The sequence below is a fragment of the Diceros bicornis genome, chromosome 21 (assembly GCF_020826845.1).
Source record: "Diceros bicornis minor isolate mBicDic1 chromosome 21, mDicBic1.mat.cur, whole genome shotgun sequence".
Lineage (NCBI taxonomy): Eukaryota > Metazoa > Chordata > Mammalia > Perissodactyla > Rhinocerotidae > Diceros > Diceros bicornis.
The window spans coordinates 29280930-29304286 of record NC_080760.1 but is presented as its reverse complement, the minus strand read 5'-3'; the positions used below and the strand labels follow the sequence as shown (position 1 = coordinate 29304286).

At 33.4% G+C, this 23357-nt stretch overlaps 1 protein-coding gene across 3 annotated transcripts in view; it reads left to right on the top strand.

Moving 5' to 3' along the window:
• CSMD3 (CUB and Sushi multiple domains 3) overlaps nucleotides 1-14868 on the top strand; it is a 1210091-nt gene extending 1195223 nt beyond the window's left edge. For all 3 annotated transcript variants that reach the window (XM_058564813.1, XM_058564812.1, XM_058564811.1), the window contains 5 exons: nucleotides 2341-2499; nucleotides 5370-5482; nucleotides 7828-7915; nucleotides 9967-10102; nucleotides 13719-14868. In XM_058564813.1, the coding sequence (XP_058420796.1) occupies nucleotides 2341-2499; nucleotides 5370-5482; nucleotides 7828-7915; nucleotides 9967-10102; nucleotides 13719-13878 (656 nt within the window). In that variant the 3' untranslated portion in view covers nucleotides 13879-14868. The remainder of the gene's footprint in view (nucleotides 1-2340; nucleotides 2500-5369; nucleotides 5483-7827; nucleotides 7916-9966; nucleotides 10103-13718) is intronic.
• Nucleotides 14869-23357: the final 8489 nt, after the last annotated feature.

Genomic DNA, 23357 nt, shown 5'->3' with positions numbered 1-23357 from the left:
TCCAGTTGTTAAACATTTACTATCACCTCAATGATTAATCCTGATACAATGTACTTTGCTGCTGTTAGTACCTACTTCATTCCATTGCTATTTTCTCCTGCCACCAAGGTTCTCTTTCATCTCCTTCAACCAACACTCCTTAATTCCCCTAAGCGCTATAGACAAGATCATTAGGTGTAGCAGATTTTCATTAAAAGTTCGGGGGTAGCAAAGAGTACTTACAGTACAGGGCAGGGGAAACAAACAATCAGAAAGACAGCAACACTTATTTACTAAGTACCTACTGCCTGCCTATTCGCCAGGCACTGCTGTTAGAACATCTTTCTCCCTTGCCAGTCCTCTTAACTCTACAACTAAGAGTCTGTTACCTCCAAATTCCTGACCTTTCTAATACAGGGCAATTTAACTTGTCACTTGTTCCTGCAAACTTGTTCTAGATATACTTTTTTTAAGCTGAAAACTCTTTCAGGTGTTTACCAAATCAAAGACTTTTATCCATACACTGTGTCAAACTTTTTGGTAAGATTCCCCTATACATACAGAGTCTTGCAGGACGTTTGATCCTGTCCAAAATGTCCATAAGACATTTGGTCCACAAGAGGTCCTTGATATTTGGTCCTGTCCAAAATCATTTGGCATGCACCAAATATACTCATAGACATTTTGGACAGGACCGAATGTCAAGGACCTTTTGGTGTGGACCAAATGTCTTATGGATCTTTTGGACAGGACCAAATGTCTGCTAACCATACAGGGCATAGCTTTGTAGTTTGAGGTTTGGAGAGGGAGGGCCACTGGAAGGATGACTTGGCAAAGATCACAGAGCCAAGACTATGGATTTATCATAATACTAAATACATGTCTGCTAAATACGTTTATTTTATTAGCAACTATGTAATGAGCTATAAGGGCCACAGTTTCTCTATTTTAGCTGCATAAAAATAATAATAGTAATCATAGCAACTAACACTTAGCTATACTCTTCACATTCATTATCTCATTTAATCTTCCTAACAACTCTAGGTTAATCTCATGTTAATCCTAAGGAAATTCAGTTTTAGAGAGTTAAGTAACTTATGTAAAACTACGCAGTTTATAAATTGTAGAGGAGGAACTTAAATACAAGCTGGCTAACTGCAGCGCCTGCACTTCTAATCTGTCTGCTATATTGCCTTTGAATTGTCACAGAAAAAAATCATGTTGGTCGAAATAGTCAGTAAAAACTCAACTCTTGAGCGATTTTATATTCATCCTCTACTGTAGTTCTGCTTTGTTGGTTTGCTGAGTAGAATTCAGGGAATTCATCATTTGTAACTCCCGTCTCTGTGATCAGAGGCGTAAGAAGTATGATGTGTGTAGAGAAGATCATGTAACAAATGTCAATAAGTTGTTAGGGAAAAAAAGACTTCTCCGTAAATCCGTGTCCGTCACTCACTCACTCAAATAGGCATGACTCTCTTGAATGGCTGATTTCTGGGGATGTGCTTTATGTGATGCATAGATTAATAGAAGCTTCTTTCAGCCTCTTCCCAGGATCTGAGCAGACTCTGGCATACCTAATTTGTATAACTATAAATTACATAACTAATTTACATAAAGTCTTTTTTGGCCGTATCTAACATAAAGAGGGTTTCTTCTTTAGATGCAAGTTTTATAACATTAGAATATTCTTTGATTCTACCACAATTCTTCTCTCTCCCATGCGAGTTAGGCAATTCTAGTGACAGTTCTTTTATTTCAAAAAATACCTCAAAACCTCAAAGCTGTCAATATGGTGGATCCCTGTTCTTCCTTAGGAGCATCTATTATTGGAATAACTGAGCTCAATATTCTGTAAGGAGGACAAAGGAGCACCCCTTTGGACAGTCTTCCAGGGCTATTCTGCAAGAGGGGCTTTAAATCTATGCTCTTCCTCATGTGAATCTATTCCCACTGGTGTGGAAAAAGCAGGTCTTTTGGGCCTTGTATATAGACTGACTTGGCTCAGTAAAATCATTTTATTTTCCTTCTGAAAGAAAGATATTATTATAGGAAACCAAAATAAGTAAACGATATTTATTTGGATTCTAAATATAAGTCTCATGTCTTTCATTGGTGTTATTTACTTATCTGTTATTGATGACTCGTGTACAAATCTAGGTTATGATGATTTTGGTTTATTCTAAAAAAATTGAAACACTTTTATGTGAAAAGTTCATTTTATGACATACATCCTACGTTATTCTGTATTTAGCAACATATCATTATTCAATAAAGTAATATTCATTAATCTACTATTTAATGCTTATATTTACAGGGCATCGTAAAATTAATATATGTGTTTATTTAATCTATTCACAGTTCCTGATGATGTGTTTGCCGAAAATTATATATGGAAAGGCTCTTACAATTTCAAAGGGAAGAAACAACCCATGACCTTGACGGTTACTAGTTTCAATGCTTCCACTGGGAGAGTCAATGCAACGCTGAGCAATAGCAACATGGAACTGCTCCTTTCAGGTATCCCATTAAAGAACAGCAAACAATGCCTTTGTGCTTTCATTTCCATCATTTCATCATTTTTGTTAGTGATTTTTATGCTGTGAAATATTTGTTACTTTTTTTGATGACATTCATAATTCATTCAGAAACAAGGCTTTCTAGTTTTTGCATTGACGCATGAATATTACTATATAAGTATAAAACTCTGTGATTCTGAAATAAGCTCCCTCAAGGATGTTTTTATGTAGCTAGAATGAAATGTCATGAAACAGAACAGAACTTTTAATTTGAATAGAACTAAATCTTTATTCTCATAACAGCAAAGAGACCGGATCAGTGATTTACAAGCTATTTTATGGTCACAAAATCATTTCCTCAAATGAGAATGTTTAGGTTGAAACCATAATTTAAGACAGAAAAGGGAGAGCTACACGTACTTTAAACAGGCATAAAGAACCCAGATCCCTATCCACCTGCTCAGCCCTCTCAAGTTTCTGTTTGCTCTATCTAGTGCACAATTCCCTCACTCTCTCTGATTGCTCTGGTTTTTCTGACATGCAGATGTTTTGTCAAATGTCATCTCGTCAACAGTACACCTGATGACGCTATCTAAAGTAGCCTTCACATTACAAACACAGTCAGACACACTCTTAGTCTTGGGCAGCCTTATCCTATTTCATTATCTTCTTTTCACTAATTGAAATTATAGTATAGCATAGCATAGCATAGCATAACATAGCATAGCATAGCATAGTATAGTGTGGTATGGTGTTACATGACATGACGTGACATTATTTGTCTATATTCCAACAATATAAGCTTTAAGAGCACCACCCTTTGCCTTCCAGTTCATTACTATATCTCAGAGGTTAGAAAAGCATCTGGAACAAAATAGGCCTCAATGAATATTGTCAAATTAATGAATTTAAATTACTGCTCTCGTTTTTAAAAATATTTTTTAAAAGTTTAATATTCCAAATATGATATATATGTATTTTTAAACTTCTTGGCTATGTATATATCCTATAAAATTATTAATAATGAAATAATTTGTGGTCTAAATAAAATGGAAAATAAAATTATATCTATTGATTCTGTAAATTTTAGAACTATCAAGCATCATTTTATACTATAGAATGATCCTATACTATAGAGATTTTATACTATAGAATTGAAAGAAGCTGTACAGATCTTCCTCACCTTACAGTGGGGTTATGTCCTGATAAATCCATTGTAAGTTGAAAATATGTTGTCGAAAATGCATTTAATACACCTAACCTACTGAACATCAGAGTTTAGCCTAGCCTACCTTAAATATACTCAGAACACTTACATTAGCCCACAGTTGGGCAAAATCATACAACACAAAGCTTATTTTATAATGAGCTGTTGAATATCGGATGTAATTTATTGAATATTGCACTGAAAGTGAAAACCAGAATGGTTGTATGGGTACAGAATGGTTATGAGTGTATTGGTTGATTACCCTCGTGATTACGTGGCTGAATGGGAGCTGCGGCTCACTGCCACTGCCCAGCATCATGAGAGAGTATCTTACCATGTATTGCTGGCCCGGGAAAAGATCAAAATTCCAAATTCCAAGTACGGTTTCTTCTGAATGCCTATTGCTTTCGCACCATTGTAAAGTCGAAAAATCCGAAGTCAAACCGCTGGGGACCATCCATATGTGAATGAGAGAAATGCATTTAAATTGTGACTACTGATTTATTTAACTCTGAAGCATAAACAATTTTTTCTTCATTTTCTGTAAAAGAGTTAGCACAAAATAAGTGTATACTTACTCTAATCTAGAAAAATTTCAAAACAAATTCCTACAAATATAAAAAAAACACATAAGTGGATTAATTTAATCTGTTGTCACTGTCTCCATATAAATCACTTATAATATTTTCCCAGCAATATTGTTTGTGATTACTTTTATGTCTTTTCCCTGTTAATTGTACTTTATCATAGGTCGAACTATCATTATCTTTGTATTCCCAGCATATTTTTGATACTTTATTACATAGGAGAAAGATTAAGTGAATGAATGAAATTTCAACCATCACTTAATCACAAAATTTTTTCTTAGAACCTTATTTCCTATTATTTCCCTAAAGACATTTACATTTCAGCTTATTCCTACTCTTAGAATACTCACTGTTTTAAGAAAAAAAATCATTGTATATATTTTTGTTTGTCTCCTTTATGCCATTACCTATATTTACCTTCTTGAACTAAAAATCCTACTTGATTTTCGAGACCCAGCTCAAGTGCTCCTTTTCTTAATAGGCATTTCCAGATCACTCCAGTGTGAAATGATCCCTCTCTCTTCTGGCCTTTTATTTACCATATTCTCTCACATATTTTAGTTACTTGTGTACCTGACATATTTCCTACTTCATTGGAAACGCTTTTAAGCATCCTATCTTACATAGGAACAACATATATTCATCTTTGTGGCTCCAGTAGTGCCTAGAATACTCTCTTTCACAGGGTTGACATCCAACTCATAATTAAGGAAAATATCAGGAATTTTAACATTTGATTCATATCAAGATTTTAAAACTGACTGGGGGGAGAAATCATTTGTTTGCAATATCATGGAGTGATGTTATTAAGAACAGTAATATTTAATTTTAATAGCATAGGTAATTTAAATCTCACAAGTAAGATTTAAATTGAGAATTTCAACTGAAAGAGAGATCAGTGTGTATATATTCAGGATTTGTGAAAAGTGTTGTGGGTAAAGCTGGCCTTGATTTGGCCTTGTTTTATTTCTTTTCCTATCATATATATTACACGATATATTTAATGGGTTATAGATGATAAAATGAATTATAACTATTTACAAAATTGGTGGACTAAAATGTCCTTACATTTTACAGGGATATATAAAAGCCAGGAAGCTCGCCTAATGTTACACATCTATCTTATTAAAGTACCAACTCATGCTTCTGTGAAGAAAATGAAGGAGGAAAATTGGGCCATGGATGGCTTTGTAAGTATAGTTCTTTAAAAGTCTGCTGTTGATTAGTAACAAATGTGTGCTTTGGTTTGTCATTAAAATTCCAGGAAAAGGTTATTTTCTAAATTTAGCTAGTTATGAATATACACACATACACACGTAAAATAGCAAAATTACCATTATGGGCAATTTATTTTGAAAAAAAAGCTTCAGTGCAAATATTTAGTAATCTAGAGTGTCAAACCTAGGATTATTAGATTCTGGTGAGATTTTACAATACTTATGTGTCTGGGGGGCATATAGTTTTTCATTAGTTTTATCAAATGTTTTTTGTCCACAGTCACTGCTATGAGAAATAAATCTGGATAAAATATAATTCCATCTTTGTCTGGAACCACTATTTAAGACATATGCAACATATTAACAAAATTCAACAGAAAAATTAAGTATGCCCATTAAATTTAAGCACAGATTTAGAATATTTTATAAAATTGTCTGTGAAGAGGAAGTTGTGTGAGCTGCTTCCTATGGGGAGATAGTTACCGTAGCTTCACCATGGTGTCGCTCTGTCCTATTCAGTCACTTATGTGAATGGAGTTTCTAAATTGGCAGTTGGAAGCAACAAGTCTCATATTCACATACTGCTCAGGAGTCTGTGCTGAAAAATGAGCATGAGAGCTCTGACCATGTCCTCTCAAGCAACAAGCCTTCCTTTACAAGGAGGACCTAGCAGGAAAGAAGCTAGTAGGTCATAGGCTTTAGTAAGTTTCATTCCCTAGGAAAAAAAATGTTTGTCCTGTTTCCCTTCCTGTACCATTATTCATGGAGTTGAGAGCTAACTCATGTCTTCAATGAACTCAGATTGTTTAATTGTATTATTTCATGTAGGAAACACATAAAATGAATTCATTTATTTAAATATTAGATTCTGAGCTATTCTTTTTAGAAGCATATTTTGAAATGGCCATGCCCAAAGAATGATGTGTGATAACAAGGAATAAATCGCCCCTTGTGAAATATCAGACTTCTGTGGATGGTTTGGTATGATATTTTGCTTTTTAAGGTGAGGATGCAGGTGTTTTACAGCTTTTACAATAACATACATGACTTAGATACCTGATTGCAACTAATTAGAACAAACTTCAGAGTAAATTTACATTACTAGTTATCAGGAACACTGAAATCTGTCAATTCCTATTTTATCTATGAGATCAAATGACACTGTGCATGTAAAGTATTTTTAAATATAGGATTTTATACACGTGCCAGGTGCGTGTAAGTGCTTACAGTATTAGACACAGCCACAAAATCTCAGGGTCAAACAAGTATTTAGTTCTTTCTCATGTGTGAGGTTAGTTGTGGGGGCTGTATTTGAAGCTGTGGTAGGAAGTTCAGGTGTGCTCTGTGTGTCTCATTTTGGGGCCTAGGCTGGAGGGAAAGCAGCTACTTTGAGCATATTCTTTTTTGTCAGAGGTCAGAAGCACTGAGGGGCACAGTAGAAACATCTCCCTCCCCCCTTCTTGTTTAAAACAGCTCTCTTGAAATATAATTCATATACGCTACAATTCATCTCTTTAAAGTGTATAATCCAATGGTTTTTAATATATTTACAGATATGTGTAATGATCACCACAGTTGATTTTAGAACATTTTCATCACCTCAAAAAGAAATTCCGTACCATTTAGCTATCACCTCACTCAACCACCCCTCATCCCCACCCTCGCCGTAAGCAACCACTAATCTCTTTTCTGTCTCTATATATTTCCCTGTTCTGGACTCTCATATTTATGGAAGTGTATAATACGTGGTCTTTTATGACTGGTTTCTTTCAGGGAAACATGCCCCTTAAGAACTAGGCTTAGAACTGACCCATTGTCAATTTCACCCCCATTGGCAAAGCAAGTCACAGGACCAAACCCAACTTAGTGAGATGGGAAGTATACTCTTCCCATGAAGGTTGGTGGGAGGGGGGAAGAAGGCTTCAATATATATATGCTGAATAGTGATCTAATCTACAAAGAACAGTATTATCATATTTTAATTTTTAATTGACCTTTTGCCTCATTCTGTTTCATCATATCATTGCCCTTTTTTGACAACAGGTTTCTTAGCCTAAAAGAAATCTATATATCTATATCATTCTATTAATAACCAACAACCATTTTTCCAATGTCATACTTATTTAAAAATGAAAATTGTGATTTTGCTTTTAATGATGGCAAATTTACACAATGTGCTGTGTTTTACATAGGAGAAAGATCCAGACAAAGGAACTCTGCATCGTATTCATTTCCGAATAAAACTGAAGTATTATTAAGGCTGGGAAAATATAGCTGTGGCCAGTCTTCAGATTAATCAAACTTATAAATATTTTTAGGTTTCTGCTGAGCCTGATGGAGCTACTTATGTATTTCAAGGATTTATTCAGGGCAAAGACTACGGGCAGTTTGGACTACAAAGACTGGGTAATGTATTCATTTTCATTTTCATGCAGTTTCTTTATTACTCCAGACATCATAAGAAAATAGAGTGGATTCTGTATGTTAGGTACACTTACTACATTTTGAATTTTGCATTGTCAGGACTATACATTGATACATTCGATAGCCTTTTAAATAATCACATTCTTCAAAATATTCGTTCTCCATGTACCAACTCTGTATGATGTTTGGTTTTTCATCATATTTCTAATAAACATGACAAACTGTCTTGCCTTTAAGCAAAAGGAGAAAAAGTGATAGAGATATAAAAGAAAATATTAAACTGTAAATTTTTTTTTATCTCGTCTCATGAGAACTGTAATATTTCTCTTCAGTTTGAATATTGTTGCAATTTTCTTACTCCTTCAAAAATGTAGTGGCACTTTGAGAAACTCGTAGGGTCTAGAAAGGGAAAATAACTTTGAGCAATGGGCCCATTTTTGGGGGCTTTGTGCTCTTCAGATATGTAAATTTTCTGTGTTGGGACACACAGGGTTTTGTCATTCTTATTTCCAACTCTTCTAAAATGTGTGTAAACATATTGCTTGAATGTATTTATTGACATAGCTTTTGGTGTATAATTTTCCTAAGGTACAGAGTCTCCCATTATTATACTGTGATATTGACATATAAAGAATACATTTAGGCTCTAAAAACTGCTATTTGACATTTATCTTAAAAATTCCATTACTTTGAACTTTTATATAAATATTCTGAGTCCTTGGAAAAATCAGGTATAGAATAAGGTACTAATTTTTTTTAACCTGGCCTAAGGTGTGACTGAGTTGAATACAGCTATTCATCAAAAAGAGAAATTAGCTTTCTCTAAATGAACAATATTAACACGTCATTTCAGATAATCTTGCCTAAAATTGTGTTAGTTTTAAAAATAGGGTAAAACATTTATTAACAGAGTACATTAACACAGTCGTGTAATTGAGTGCAAGATGCATTCACATAATATTCCCGAAAACATCTCAAACACTACATGTCTAAAACAGAACCTATTAAAAAAGAGCTATTTCTTTTCAAAAAAGAACTGTTAGTTATTTCCTATTCCCCCATCTCTGTGCCAACACATTGACAAACCTAATTTTTCTCATTTCCTAACTGTGCTAATGTCATCATCGTTTACTCAGCCCAAAGAAGAACACTTCTAATCCCATGCCTTCTTACCTCTTTCATTCACACAAGTTCTGTTGATTTTAACTAAAAAATGTTACCCTAATTGTGTCTCTTCATCCTCTTCCTAGTGCTTTAGTTCAAATCTTAATTTCCTGTTTTATCTGGGTTGTTGCTACAAACTGCTCTTGCTTATGGTCTGGACTCCCTCAAGTTCATCCCATCCTAGTCACTGTTCTAAATTGTGTATCTTATCACTGGGCTTTTTATTTCTACACACCTTCAGGTGTCCCTCACTGCAGGTCTTTAGTAAGTTTGAGCTTTTAGAAGGATCTATATGCCTTTTCAGAGTATAGCCATAGTCTATCATTTTCACCTCCTACTTCTACCACACATCCTTTCCACACAAATATGCCTAAGGCTTGTCACATCCCTTAAATATGCCACTGGGCTTCCCATTTCTAGGTTTATGATGGTCCTATTTCTTCCTCCATTCATTGTTCTGCTGATTCTTCAAGGCTGTATTGTATATCTTCCAGAAAAAATTCTTACATACCACCAGATAGAATTACTCCTTTTCTTCCTAAAGTACATTGATCATTAATTTCTGCTTGATGTATATACTTATTTGTGTCTCTGCATACTTCCCACAATTATATAAACTTTTCAGTTCAGAGACTTTGCTTATTTTTATTCTATATCCTTCCCTTGAAAAACATCTTATACATAGTAGGCGTTGTGCAAAATTGTGTGGAAATGAGTTGAAGGAGTTTCATGAAATATTTTTGTTTACTGTGTACATTTCCAAGTAGATATCTTGAGAAAGGAAGAAATTAATTGGTTAGTAATAATAAAAATCGATTGTGATAAAATAGAATTGATTTTGTATTTATAATTTATTTTTTATCTTATAGGACTAAATATGTCAGAAGGTTCAAATTCTTCAAATCAACCTCATGGTACAAATAGTAGTTCTGTGGCCATTGCTATTCTTGTGCCTTTTTTTGCACTTATATTTGCGGGATTTGGATTTTATCTTTATAAACAAAGGTGAGTTCGTTTATTTTTAACTATAAAATATTTTCCAAATCTATGTTTCATGTTCTTTTTACTAGTCTAGTTCAAATCCTAATTTCCATTTTTTTCTGAGTTGTTGAAATCTCTTTGTGTCAAATAGCCACAGTGTGTTAAACAACCGCAGTTGTTGAAAACCTTATTTCCCCTGCCTACCCCTCCACCACCCCAATATGCACACAACACAAATTGCTCTGCTCGGTTGCACAAGCATTCAACTTAACCCTTCCTCCTTTTGCCTGTCAATTTCCTGGTCCATAACTAATTTATATAAGTTATTTCTAAATTATCCATAGTGAGGCTTTAGAGATAACAAAATCCAGGTTAAGATTTAAATTGAAAAGGTGATATCTGCTGCCAGATTTATTTACAGAACTAGGAAGAAGTTTGTGTCCAAACCTTGGAGTTCACATGACCATACTGACTGATTTTACCCAGGCAGAAAGACGGTAAAATCCTCTAATCCCCTTGTTTATCTTCTGTTGCTTTTAGAAGATTATGCGATTAATATGTTATATTTATGATATATCTACTATATGACTATACATTTTATTAGTTAGTTCTTGTTCACTGTGTCTATTACAAGATCCTGGTGAGGGACTTTACTATGCAATTCTCCACTATTTGGGACCATCCCTTATCAAGAAAAGAATATGTAGGTAACCAGATAATTAAATGAATATTACTTAAATGTGTTTTTCCCAAAACTGATGTTTTTGTTATAAATGTCGGTCTGTATTACCTAAGAGTGATTAATTTAATATTACATAAATTTGTAATAATTGCATATTAGCAGATGTTTGGGCCTTGTCAATATCAGACTTTATTAGTGATAAAAATTATCACTAAATGTATTTATAAAGCAAGCTATGCCAATCTTTTTTATTACTGTGGTAAAATATACATAACATAAAACGATTTAAACTACTCGAAGTGTATAATTCAGTGGCATTTAGTACATTCACAATGTCATAGAACCATCACTGCTAGTTCCAGAACATTCTCATTACCCAAAAAGGAAACTCTACCTATTAAGTAGTCACTCCCTATTCCTGCTTGCACCCGAGGCAACTACTAATCTGCTTTCTGTCTGAATTGGTTTGCCTATTCTAGATATTTCATATAAATGGAATCATACAATATGTGACATTTTGTATTTGGTTTCCTAAACTTAACATAATAATGTTTTCAAGTTTCATGTATGTTAAAGCATGCCTTAGTACTTCATCCCTTTATGTGGCTGAATAATATTCCATTGTACGTTTGAATGTGTTCTGTTTGAATATGTTCCTTTCATCAGTTGATAAACATTAGGATTGTTTCTTCCTTTTGGCGATTGTGAATAGTGCTGCTATACACATTTGTATGCAAGTTTTTAATTAGACACCCGTTTTAAATCTTTGGAGTATATACCCAAGAGTGGAATTGCTGGGTTATATGGTAATTCTACATTTAACTTACTGCGGAAACACCAAGCTGTTTTACACAGCAGCTGTACCATTTTACATTCCCACCAGCAATGTATGAGTGTTCCACTTTCTCCACATCCTCACCAACACTTGTTATTTTCTGTTTTCTTTTTCTCCTTTTTTTTTTTTTTTTTTTATTATAGCCCTTCTAGTATGTGTGAAGTGGTATCCCATTGTGGTCTTGATTTGCATTTCCCTAATTACTAATGACATTGAGCATCTTTTCATTTGCTTGTTGACCATTTGTCTATCTTCTTTGAAGAAATGCCTATTCAAGTACTTTGTCCATTTTTTTAATTGGGTCATTTATCTTATTGTTGGGTTATAAGTGTTCTTTATATATTCTGGATACTAGGTTCTTATCAGATATATAGTTTGCAAATATTTCTCCCTTTCTGTGGGTTGTATTTCCACTCTCTTGATAGTGTCCTTTGATTTACAGAAGTTTTTCATTTTGATGAAGTCCAATTTATCTATTTTTTATTTTGTTACTTTTGCTTTTAGTGTCATATCTAAGAAACCATTCCAAATTCAAAGTCATGAAGATTTACCTGTATAGTTTCTCATATGAATTTTATAGATTTAGCTCTTATATTTAGAACTTTGATTTATTTCAAGTTAAGTTTTGTTGGTGGTGTAAACTTTTCTAAAGCTTGATGATATTATTTTCCTTAAAGCTGTTGCTCAATATCAGCAAAAGAAAATTCCTTTACATCTTCCTGATTCGTACCTCATTAGAAGAAAACGATGTTGCTTCTGGTTTTTACTGTGAATCTAGTTTGAAAAAAGAGAGACAAATATGACCCATTAGGTTTACGCACCTGGCAAGAGCAAGTTGTAAGCAATATAATTGTATAAGTGATGCCATTGAAAGAAACTTAGTTTTTAAAAAAAAATTATTGTCATACAAATAAATTAACAATTTTTAGTGTAGAGAAAAATTCAGAAAATGCATTAGGGATAGTAAAATAATATAATGGCAAATGCAAATTACGCTCAAATAAATAGTTAAAATTTGTGGTGTTTGTTGTAAACAAAGGTGTTGAGAAAGAGATTTAAGATACATCCTTTTAATGAATTAGGTCCCAGAAAGTTTGCCTTTGTTCCATTACAAATGTCAGCAAATTATGCGGTGGGGTGTGGGAAAGAGAAACTAGAAATAAGCATTAGTCAAAGGTGAGAGAAATAAAGAAGTAAAGCAGGAATTCAACTTACACCAGCCAGCCTAGACATATGTTTTGTTAACTAACGGCAAATGTTCAGTTATCAGTAACTCTCTGGAAACTAATTTCATGGCTTGAGTATCAGTATAGTCATTTCTTTGAGATTTTGAATTTTCTTGCTCTAATGTATATCATTTTTAAGCAAATTGAGTATTTATGTTTCTGGGATGCTCTAGGTACCTTCTTAAGTTAGGCCTCAGCTAGGCCTGAAATGCCCTGCGTATTAGTGCAGACCCAGATCCTTCTTGTCTCAGATTAAATTTTACCTCCTCAGAGATGGTTTTCCTTATTGCCTCTCCTAAAGTGGCTCCCAGTTACTTCCTGTGGTATCAATCATTTTCCTTCTAATCAAAACAATTCTCATTACCTATTATTTTTTCTTCTTTTATTTATTTTTAATTTAGTCATTGTTTTCTATTACTACAATATAAGCTACATGACAGTAATGACTTTATATGCTTTTTAAAAAAAATTATATATCTAATACTAGGATCATGCCTGGCACATACGGATGCTCAGTAAATATTTGATGAATGAATGAATAGGAATGAGATTTAAATTCTTGATCATTATCATATTTTATATTATACATGCTAATTCATAATGATAATTTATTGTTTCATAAGAAAATTTATGAAAATAGCTGTATCACTTATTTATACTTGCATTACTCATACTCGTGCTGTATCTATGTATTATATGTAAATAATAAAAGTCACTCAGGATTTAAGTGACAGGTATATTGTTCAAATCTCATGTACTGAGTTTATGATTTCTCAATTAATACTTTTGAGATACATTATCCATTAACATTGATACTCGAATGTATTCTCTTTGAACCCTCCTCTTCTGTTTTTAGAAGAAAGTTAACACATAGCTAATCACTGTTCTTGTCAACAGGACTGCACCCAAAACACAGTACACAGGATGTTCAGTTCATGAAAATAACAATGGCCAAGCAGCTTTTGAGAACCCCATGTATGACACCAACGCGAAGTCAGTGGAAGGGAAGGCAGTACGATTCGATCCCAACTTAAATACGGTCTGCACAATGGTATAACGCGGCAATCCACGGCCTTCTTCAGAAGCTTGGAGATCGACACAGAACAGTGCACATTTAGTTCACTGCTAAACAAATCAAAGCACACTTTTCAGGACTTGCTGGGTCACCTTTGCCTGAGGAATGATAGAGAAGAGTGTTTTTTCATAAACTGGACCATAATTCTTCTTCATGTTTACCATGGAGAGTTTTACAGAAATTCGGCTGCACTCTGAGAGTGCTTACTCACAGTTTATTTGCTTTTTTTAAAAAGGAGATTATTCTAAAACATAAACTTATTTGCATATATTGGAGGAGCATCCACTATCAGTATTTCTGTGCTTTATAAACTATATTAGAGGGACTGGGTTTTAAAAAAAAAAGATATAGGGTAGAAAATAAGAGCTATACTTACAAGAGTCAATAGATCACTGACTTCTCTTTAACCATCGTCATGAGCTACATCACACCCATAAGTCTGTATTTCACACCACTCTATTGGCTATTCCTTCTTGTTAATTGAGTCATTGTTGTCCTTATTCCCATGGTTATTTCAGACTGAGTCATGCCCTGACATGTTTATGAGCTAATTTATGCCACAGAAGAGGTAAGATTACCCATTCTGATTTGACTCTTTCTGGTTTTTGTTCTTCAGTTTATATTGCTATTCTTTTTTAAGACTGGTTGTCATAGTTTCCGCAAATGACAAGATCATCATGCTATCCTCCTGATTTCCCTCATTATGTTGTAACCAATATTATTCAGTGAGCCATGGGATAGTGTTTAACTCCTTGCTTCAATCTGTTTTGTCACCCAGAAACCACTTTAGCTGACAAAAATTATCTATAGTAATGATGCTTTTGCAGTTATCTGAGACGCCAAACTTACCATCCTTTACCAAACTTTCCAATGTTTTTGGAAGACCAAATAGACCCTATTAATCTACTGTATTTAGTTTATGATATATCTACTTTTCCTTCCAGTGAGCCTTCAAATTTATTTATCCTTGTTTTGAACTTTTATCTAACAATGAGTTAGAATATAAGCTTTTTAAGCTTTTAACTTTAATCTAACAATAAGTTAGACGTATATTTTGAAAGAGCCCTTAAACATAATGACTTAAAAATAATTTACTCTTTCAAATCACCAATATAAATTTGTTTCCTAAAGTTGTGGATTTACAAATTTTCATATATTTTAAAATTTCTGTACTCTTATTCTTAAGAAGCAGGGTTCAGATGTGACAGGTTTATTTCATTGCCAAATTAGATATGTTTTTGCAAGTTATTGGTGGCTCGTTTACAACTGTATCACAGTAATGCCGGCATTTTTATTTAATAGGTCATTGTCTTCCCTTTATAGCATGATTTACTTCATTGAATAAATTATGTACCCAATGTGAACTCTTTGTTGTCCCTTTCCAATATGGATAACTCTGTAAACAGTCTAGACTTTTCCTATCACGAGACAGAGTGCCTAAGAGAAACCATTGCGCCGGGAGCACTGCTTGGATCTATCTCTGCAACATTTAGTGAATTTCTTGTAAACCATTTTGAGATACATTGTTTTGGAAATTCATATAATTTTCTCAACATTGTACTCTACTGACAGGATGCTGTTTTAAATTTTATGCCATCAGTAATTTATTCTTGTTTATTCAAATGACTGCAATAACAATGATTCATTCATTAATGTTAAGGTTAATACATTTAAGATCTTGTTTAAACAATGTTTCTTCTGCAACTGGCTACTCCTCTTATATTAATGCATACACTTTTGTAAAGAAGTATATTTTTATGAAAAAAACTTTGTAAAAGTATGATGTAAATTTTCAGTGCAATGTAAACAAAATAAAAATGGATAATTGCTTTTGTAAAATGTGCATTCTTTTCAAAATTGTCTGCCAATGTACTAGTTAGTAAAAGGAATAAACAGCCCACATTCATTTGGTGTTTCAAAGTTCCAAAACTGTATATTAGATATATTTAGTAAGCAACATGGTAATAAAATATGGATGTTTTTCTTCTTTATATTTTATACTTCCCCAAATGTGATGCTTTTTTAGAAGTAAATAGATTTCCAGTAAACATAGTAGTATCATAAAAAAACCTCATCTTAGAATTTTCCTTAAATATAAATATTTTAATAATACTATCTAAATGTAGGTATACCTGATGATTTCTAATATTTCTATAGTATATTTTCTTAGAGATACTTATGTTTAACATGCTTCAGAGGTGTGAACTCAATAACCTTTTGAATAGCTACGTTAAAGTAATACTCAAAAGCAAATCTATCTTGCCAGGATGGAACATGTAAAGTTTTGTACTCAAGAAAGTTATCAGGTTTCTATAAAGTTCAAAGCACAAGTCATAAAATTCAATTTTATTAGAAAACTCTTTTGTCACAAAATATATTGTCTTTATATTTCCAAACCTAAAACTCCAGCCTTTATAGTCTATCTCTTTGTTATACTTTTATTATACAAGTAAATGCCACTTTATATAAATCTAGTTTCTTTTTTCACTTGGTTAACCATGTTACTTCTACCTGCTACTGAAACCAAAGTGGGTTTGCCTCCTGGGAAGTTAAATCGGACTCTCCACCAGAAGTAGTTGTCACATAAAGTATGGTATATTTGCAGCAAATAGGAGGCCATGCGGAATCATTTCTAAAGTTGAGCAGGGACCTTTTATGTCAGATGAGGAATGAATATTCAAAAGGGAGAGGTGGGCATTCGCTTTCGCAGGCTCAGTTGGAAAACATGCTTCTACATACACTGCAGGTTATGGTAAAAAGGCCTAAACTCCTTCCAGAGAGGAGATCTTAGCATTAAAAATGAGGCAAATGTCACAGGCCTCACTCTATGGTGGGGCTTGGTTTGGTTCAGAGTGGTTGGTGATTGTGTTACCGCACAAAAGGGCAAGATCTGCTCACCACGAGACAAAAGCCAATCGTCAAGAGGCAAGATGGTGGAAAAGAAAGGGCAGTTTATTACAGCTTGCTAGCAAGGGGGAAGATGCCCACTAATGTCTCAAAGAACCATCTTAAGGGGGCACAAAATCTTACAGCAGTTATATAGGCTGGTGGGTTATAGGGGAGGGGGTTGGGAATGTTGACCCTCGGGTGTTACAGACTGGGAGTCGCTACACCAGGTCTTTCAATTTTCACTGATGATGGCTATCAGCATAGACTCTCTGTTCTGGGATCCTCACATTCCTAAGGAATTCAAAAGAACAAAGTTATCATCTTATCACAGCTGGGAGGTAATTGCACAAGCAGGGGTGGTAAAATCTACAGAGCAGTTGGATCTCCTAGAGGGTGAATATCCAGCTGGGTTATTTGTCAGAGGTCATTCAAAGTTACAATAGGGCTTCCTTTCTAGAATACGGCTTCCCTCATGTCAACCTTGTCCTGAGCCAGTATCAATTGCATCTCTTTAACACTTAAATGCTTTCCAACTCACCCTTGAGTTCCTTGCAGCAACTAGTCTGTGACACACCTTTCACTCATTTCACGGCTTCCATATTTTTCCCTTGTTGTTCTTTGTTTTTGCGTTTATTCCTCTGTGTTTTTTCTTTTTCTTCCTTTTTCTTTTTCTACTTTTTAATTTGCTTTGTCTCTTCTGATGCTTTTCTTAATATCCTTTCCTGTTTTCCATGTCTTCTCCTTTTTAACCTTTTATTATTTCTCATATTTTTCTATGCTCTTTATCCTTAACCCTCTCAAAAGTTAGCAGAAATTTTAGTGGAAGCAATTTTATGTTTTCTCAGCTCCATTGAAGTATAATTAACAACATTGTAAGATATTTAAAGTGTACAATGTGATGATTTGATAAATGTATACTTCTTTGTGTATGTGTGAGAACATTTAAGTTCCACTCTCTTAGAAAATTTCAATTAAGGAAGTAATTTTAAAGAGCTTTTTGTATTTCTCTTACATTTAAGAATATTAAAGCCATAGGTTCCACACAGGACTCTTGATACTGGAGCCTGATGATAATGATTGTGGAAATAGACCTAAAGGGTCAGATTTATTTTCCCTGTCCTTATCGCCTACAAGTGAGGAAAAAAAAAGGACATAACATCAGCTAAAAGAGTCAATAAAAATAACTAGATGATACTCTCTTAAAGAGAATAAGAGAATGCATAGCCTGTCAAAGTATTAATCTGTGAATATCTATAAATTTAAAATAGGCATAATTAAAGGAAGGTGAAAAAAATCTCTCCTATAGAGTTATAGAAGCTCATGAGTCTAAGAAATAATCTAGAATGGGTAGTTTGAAATTTGGCTGAAAGAAATATTGATTTGCTTTTTTTTTTTTTTAGGATAACTTTGGAGGAAAGGGAATATTGATCTGAGAAGATGTACATGTTGTAAAGATCTGAGAAATATCTTTCTGTCATCACTTTCATGAGCTTGGTATTCTAAAGTAATTTAAGAACAGATTTAAAAGTTACTGGGAAGTAGAAATGGCCAGTGGACATTAGATTTCATTCTTCAGTATACAAAGCAATGCAACTAGTGAACACCTGCCAGATACTTTCCCAAATTTTAATAAGTTCCCATGTGTAATAATTTTATTAGTGTTGAAAAAGAAGTATATTCTATACATTCAAATTCATAGCTATAAATTGTATTGCAAAACACAAAGCAAGAAATCTGTGTTTAAACTCTCATAAGGTCAAAAACTTGCTTGTAACTATTGACATAACTATGAAAATAGGAATAAACCCATCTGCTTTGGCAGGACCAATGAGATATACAGATGCAGAGAAAAATATAGAACCATCTACGTGGTATGAATTAAAAGGAACCAAAGTGCCTTCCTTCTCAGCAAGTATCATCTTCATACCCTTGAGTTCAGATTTTGTAGCTCCTGAAGGAATTTATTAGAATGAAATATGTTATCATCTGGAGAATATCATATTATAGATAATACTGTAATCCCAATAAGCAAATTAACACAGCTCTTACAGAGCAAATCAGTAGAATAGGCAATCCTGAGCTTTTAATTTTTAAACCAGGACTGTTTCCATTCTATGGTATGCTTTTTAGAATGATATTTTTAAATACATAAAATGAAATGTAAAGAAAATTAATCCTAATAAAATATTTACAAAAATATTTTTAAAATATTCTAACATATGCTAATATACATATATAAGTATATACTCTAATATATGTAGACACTGATACATATATATATGTACTTCTCTACTGATGCATTAAATAAGCAGTGGGACTAATAATCGGAAATTTTGAAGAGTATCATAAGCAACATTTTGAGATATTGATGACATTCAGCACGACATGAAAATATCTGTGATTTTTATTGGTGACGAAATCAGGATTATTTTTGCCCCAATTTTTACTGAAGGAACTATTATATTTTAATTAGAAGGTAGTGAAAAGGAAAGTATAACTTTTTTCCATCCAAGTTTACAAATTTTGAATTCTATCTACATACCAGATTAAGGACCCTGCCTTAGAGGTTGGAATTGACAGCAAGTTCATTGTGATGCGCAAGGGAAGAAAATATTGTTTGCTCACTTGAGCTATTGGCAATAAAAATGGAGTGCTTAATTTGGACTTTGGTTACCAGATAAGAGCATAAAGTCAAGTCTTCTTGACTTCTTGACTTCATAAGTCTTCTAAGAAGAAATCTCCAATTAGGAAGGAGTGGGTATAAACAGCAAAATGTCATTAATCAATTAATTTATTAATACAACAAATATTTGCTATCATTAAACATGCATATATCACTCTACTATGAGGTATAATGGATGTTAGATGAATAAAAATACAAAAAACACATGACTCTTATCCTGAAGTAATTTAAAGTCTTGTCAAGCTATAAAAAAAATTCTTCAAGTATATCTAGAAGATAACAGACAATAATTCTATGAGATAACTATCTATATCTACGTATGCTTTCACTCTTTCACTACTTTCTATTAATTAAAATTGACTTGTGGAATTATAAGTGAGATATTTGACAAATTTGAATCTATTGACTAAGATACTACCTTTTTTTTCTTTTTTGGTGAGGAAGATTAGCCCTGAGCTAACATCCGATGCCAATCCTCTTTTTGCTGAGGAAGACTGGCCCAGGGCTAACATCTGTGCCCATCTTCCTCTGCCTTATACATGGGACACCACCACAGCATGGCTTGACAAGCAGTGCGTAGGTCCATGCCCAGGATACGAACCTGCGAACCCCAGGCCGCCAAAGCAGAGCACGCGGACTTAACCACTGTGCCACTGGGCTGGCCCCTACCTTTTTTTTTTTTTAGCCTAATGATTAAGAGGTATAGAAGTGATTTGGGTTATGTGGCATCAATACATATTCTTCAGAATATTCAGAATTTGATGGAGTTAATTTGAAAATTGCATATTAAGGCAACTTAATATCGTGGAAAACTTGAACATTTCTTGATAAAATGATCATAGGCTGTTCACAATTTCACTGTGGAATGTATGCTTTACTTTTTATTTCATCTGTATATGTTTCCTCAAGAATTTTTATTAGTTGAAGTTTTATCTATAAAATGTCATTTTCAGTTTAATTGAAGGAAAAAAAGCACCTACAATTTCAACAGAAATCAGTTAGACAAGATAAGACAAAGGTCAAATTTATATTTAAAGACATGCTATTTATTGGGGGTAAAGGAAATCAGTATTTATTTTGCCTAGTAATTTTACTCAATAAGTTATCCAAAAGAAATAATCAGAGAGAGGTATTGGACATGGCTTTTCAAATGATGCATTATTTACATTTGGTGAAAAATATATCACTAGTTACCAATGTGTAAGCAACATAAAAATTCACTGATCTGGAATTGTATTAGAAATGACCAGATGTTTATAACTCATTATTAAAAATCATATTCAAAGTTAATGACATGAAGACTTCAATAGTTAAAACAAAAACCACTTTTTCTCTCTCTCACTCCCTTTTTCTCTCTTTCTCTCTCCATTTTCTTCTCTTTTCTTCCAAATACACATATATACAAACATAAATGTCAGGAAGCAAAGGAAGAAATAGTAGTTACGATTATCAGGAATGTGAAGGATTACAATTTTTTTGTTTTACTTTTTTCCAGAATGCATATATGTTAATTTCATTATAAAAATAATAGTTTTAAATGAAAAATAGTTTTAAAATTTGAGAGGTAGATTTTACTTCGATGATAACTTTGCTTAGCAGAATATCCAGACTTAGAAACAATAGTTGAAGATCCTGAGTTTAGGAGATTCACTCGCATCAACTGTGTCAATATGAAAAAAAACCCTTAAAAATTAAAAGGGATAGCATCTATACACAGCAAATTGTTTAAATGAGTTAAAAAAGTGATAAAAATTAATAATTCATTGAATAACAGATTATTTTTGTCACATCTATTTTCACTTTCCTTTTGCTGTTTGCATTGCATTAAAATTGCCCAGAATAAAAATATTGGACAAACAGGGTAATTTTTTCCCTTGAAATCTAAACTTCCTTTAAAAATGTAACTAAAGTACTGAAGAGAACCTGAGTCAATATTTTGATGTTTAATCTGTATATTTTTTAAAATAAATACTTCTCCAAATAACTGTGACAATAAATGTTTTACTTTATATAACAATTTAAAAAATGTTAAAAACAAAAAAAATCTGACCTGAAGTTGGCTTTTTTATGATTATTCCTCTGAGCCTATGAAGTTAATGAATCTCTTTTTCCTTAAAGAAATTACACTATCCAATCTAATTATTTTTTATGTTGCATTTTCTAAGATGTATTTAAAATACTTTACCTTGAATAGTGCCATATAACTAGGTGCAAGGCATCATTATTAAGTGGCACTTTAAAATATTCCTTAGCACTGTAATGAAGCAGAAACCATATTATTTGCCCAGTAATGTAATAAATGGTTTCTTTATTTAAAGGATATTTTAGCTGTTCATATGTCTCTCATCTCCTACTCAGCATATGCTGTAGTTAATGGCAAATTCTATCAGCCATTGATTTGGGAAAGCAAGCCTCATATTTTTCCATATAAAGGATTTGATGAACTATTTTAGTAACAGACTCCAGCAATACCTTACTGTTTAAAATTACAATTTCACTTCCAGCTCTCACGATATGATTGACATTACACAGATGACAAAGATGTATAAAAGTGTTTAGAGAACAAAAGTAAAAGTTATGTGTAGTCAATATATGTGTGGAAAAATTAATGTTAACTAAGTTGCTTTAAGAATCAACGAAGTAAATTTATTCATAAAACAAGTTTAATATGTAAAAAGTTTTCAAATGGCAAAATTAATAGTTTTTTATAACATTTGTTTTGAAAATGCAAATCTTTTCCCTGACTGGTATATCAGGAAACAATTTGAGTGAGCAGAATTGCGCATTTGCTTATACACGACTCCCTCCAACCACAGACAAGCCTGAGCACAATTGCTGCCCCTTGAACCCAGCTGCATGGGAATACTCAACGCACATCTGCAAACGCCTTACCAGCTACCTCAGGTCACTGTTGGTGTCAAGGGACCCTCCCATCTACGTCTGGTGTTACAAATTGCCATCAGATTTCAGATAATTCTCCTTCCTCCACCACACAATAAATCAGAAGCTACAATCCTTACGACATATACTTCCAAAAACACACTTAAGGTCTTTTTCAAGTTAAACTGCTATATTTATTGTAGTACATATGCATTTTTTAACCACTTAATACATGTATAACTCTAGTATCATTTTTATTAGATTTCTATCTTTTATCTGTTTTTGCCACTAACAAATTTTTTTTTTTTTTTTGTGAGGAAGATCAGCCCTGAGCTAACATCCATGCTAATCCTCCTCTTCTTTTTTGCTGAGGAAGACCGGCTCTGAGCTAACATCTATTGCCAATCCTCCTCCTTTTTTTCCCCCAAAGCCCCAGTAGATAGTTATATGTCATAGTTGCACATCCTTCTAGTTGCTGTATGAGGGATGTGGCCTCAGCATGGTCAGAGAAGCGGTGTGTCGGTGCACCAAACCCGGGCTGCCAGTGGCGGAGCGCGCGCGCACTTAACCGCTAAGCCACGGGGCCAGCCCTGCTAACAAAACTTTTGAGTGTTATGCCCGTAACTTTATTTTTCCTTACAAACCTTGTAGCTTTTTTTTTGCATGACTTTGCCTAGTGGCAATTTTTAGTAACACATATGTCACATTAGAGCAGAACAGATTGTAATTATTTGTTTTTCCATTTTTAATGCATTCCTATGTTTCAAACATTACAAAGAATAAAATGATATAAAACAAAAGTCCCCCTCTTATCCCTGTTCTCATACTCATAAGTCCCATGAACCTCAGTCCTATTAATTTATTGTTTACCCTTGCAGAAACAGTTTTATGCATACAGAACTCAGTAATTCCTCTCCTATTTTTAAGCTAATGGTAGAATATTATACATACTTTTCTGCACCTTTAATTTAGTGTATCTTGAACATCTTATCAAGAAACAAAAGCTTTC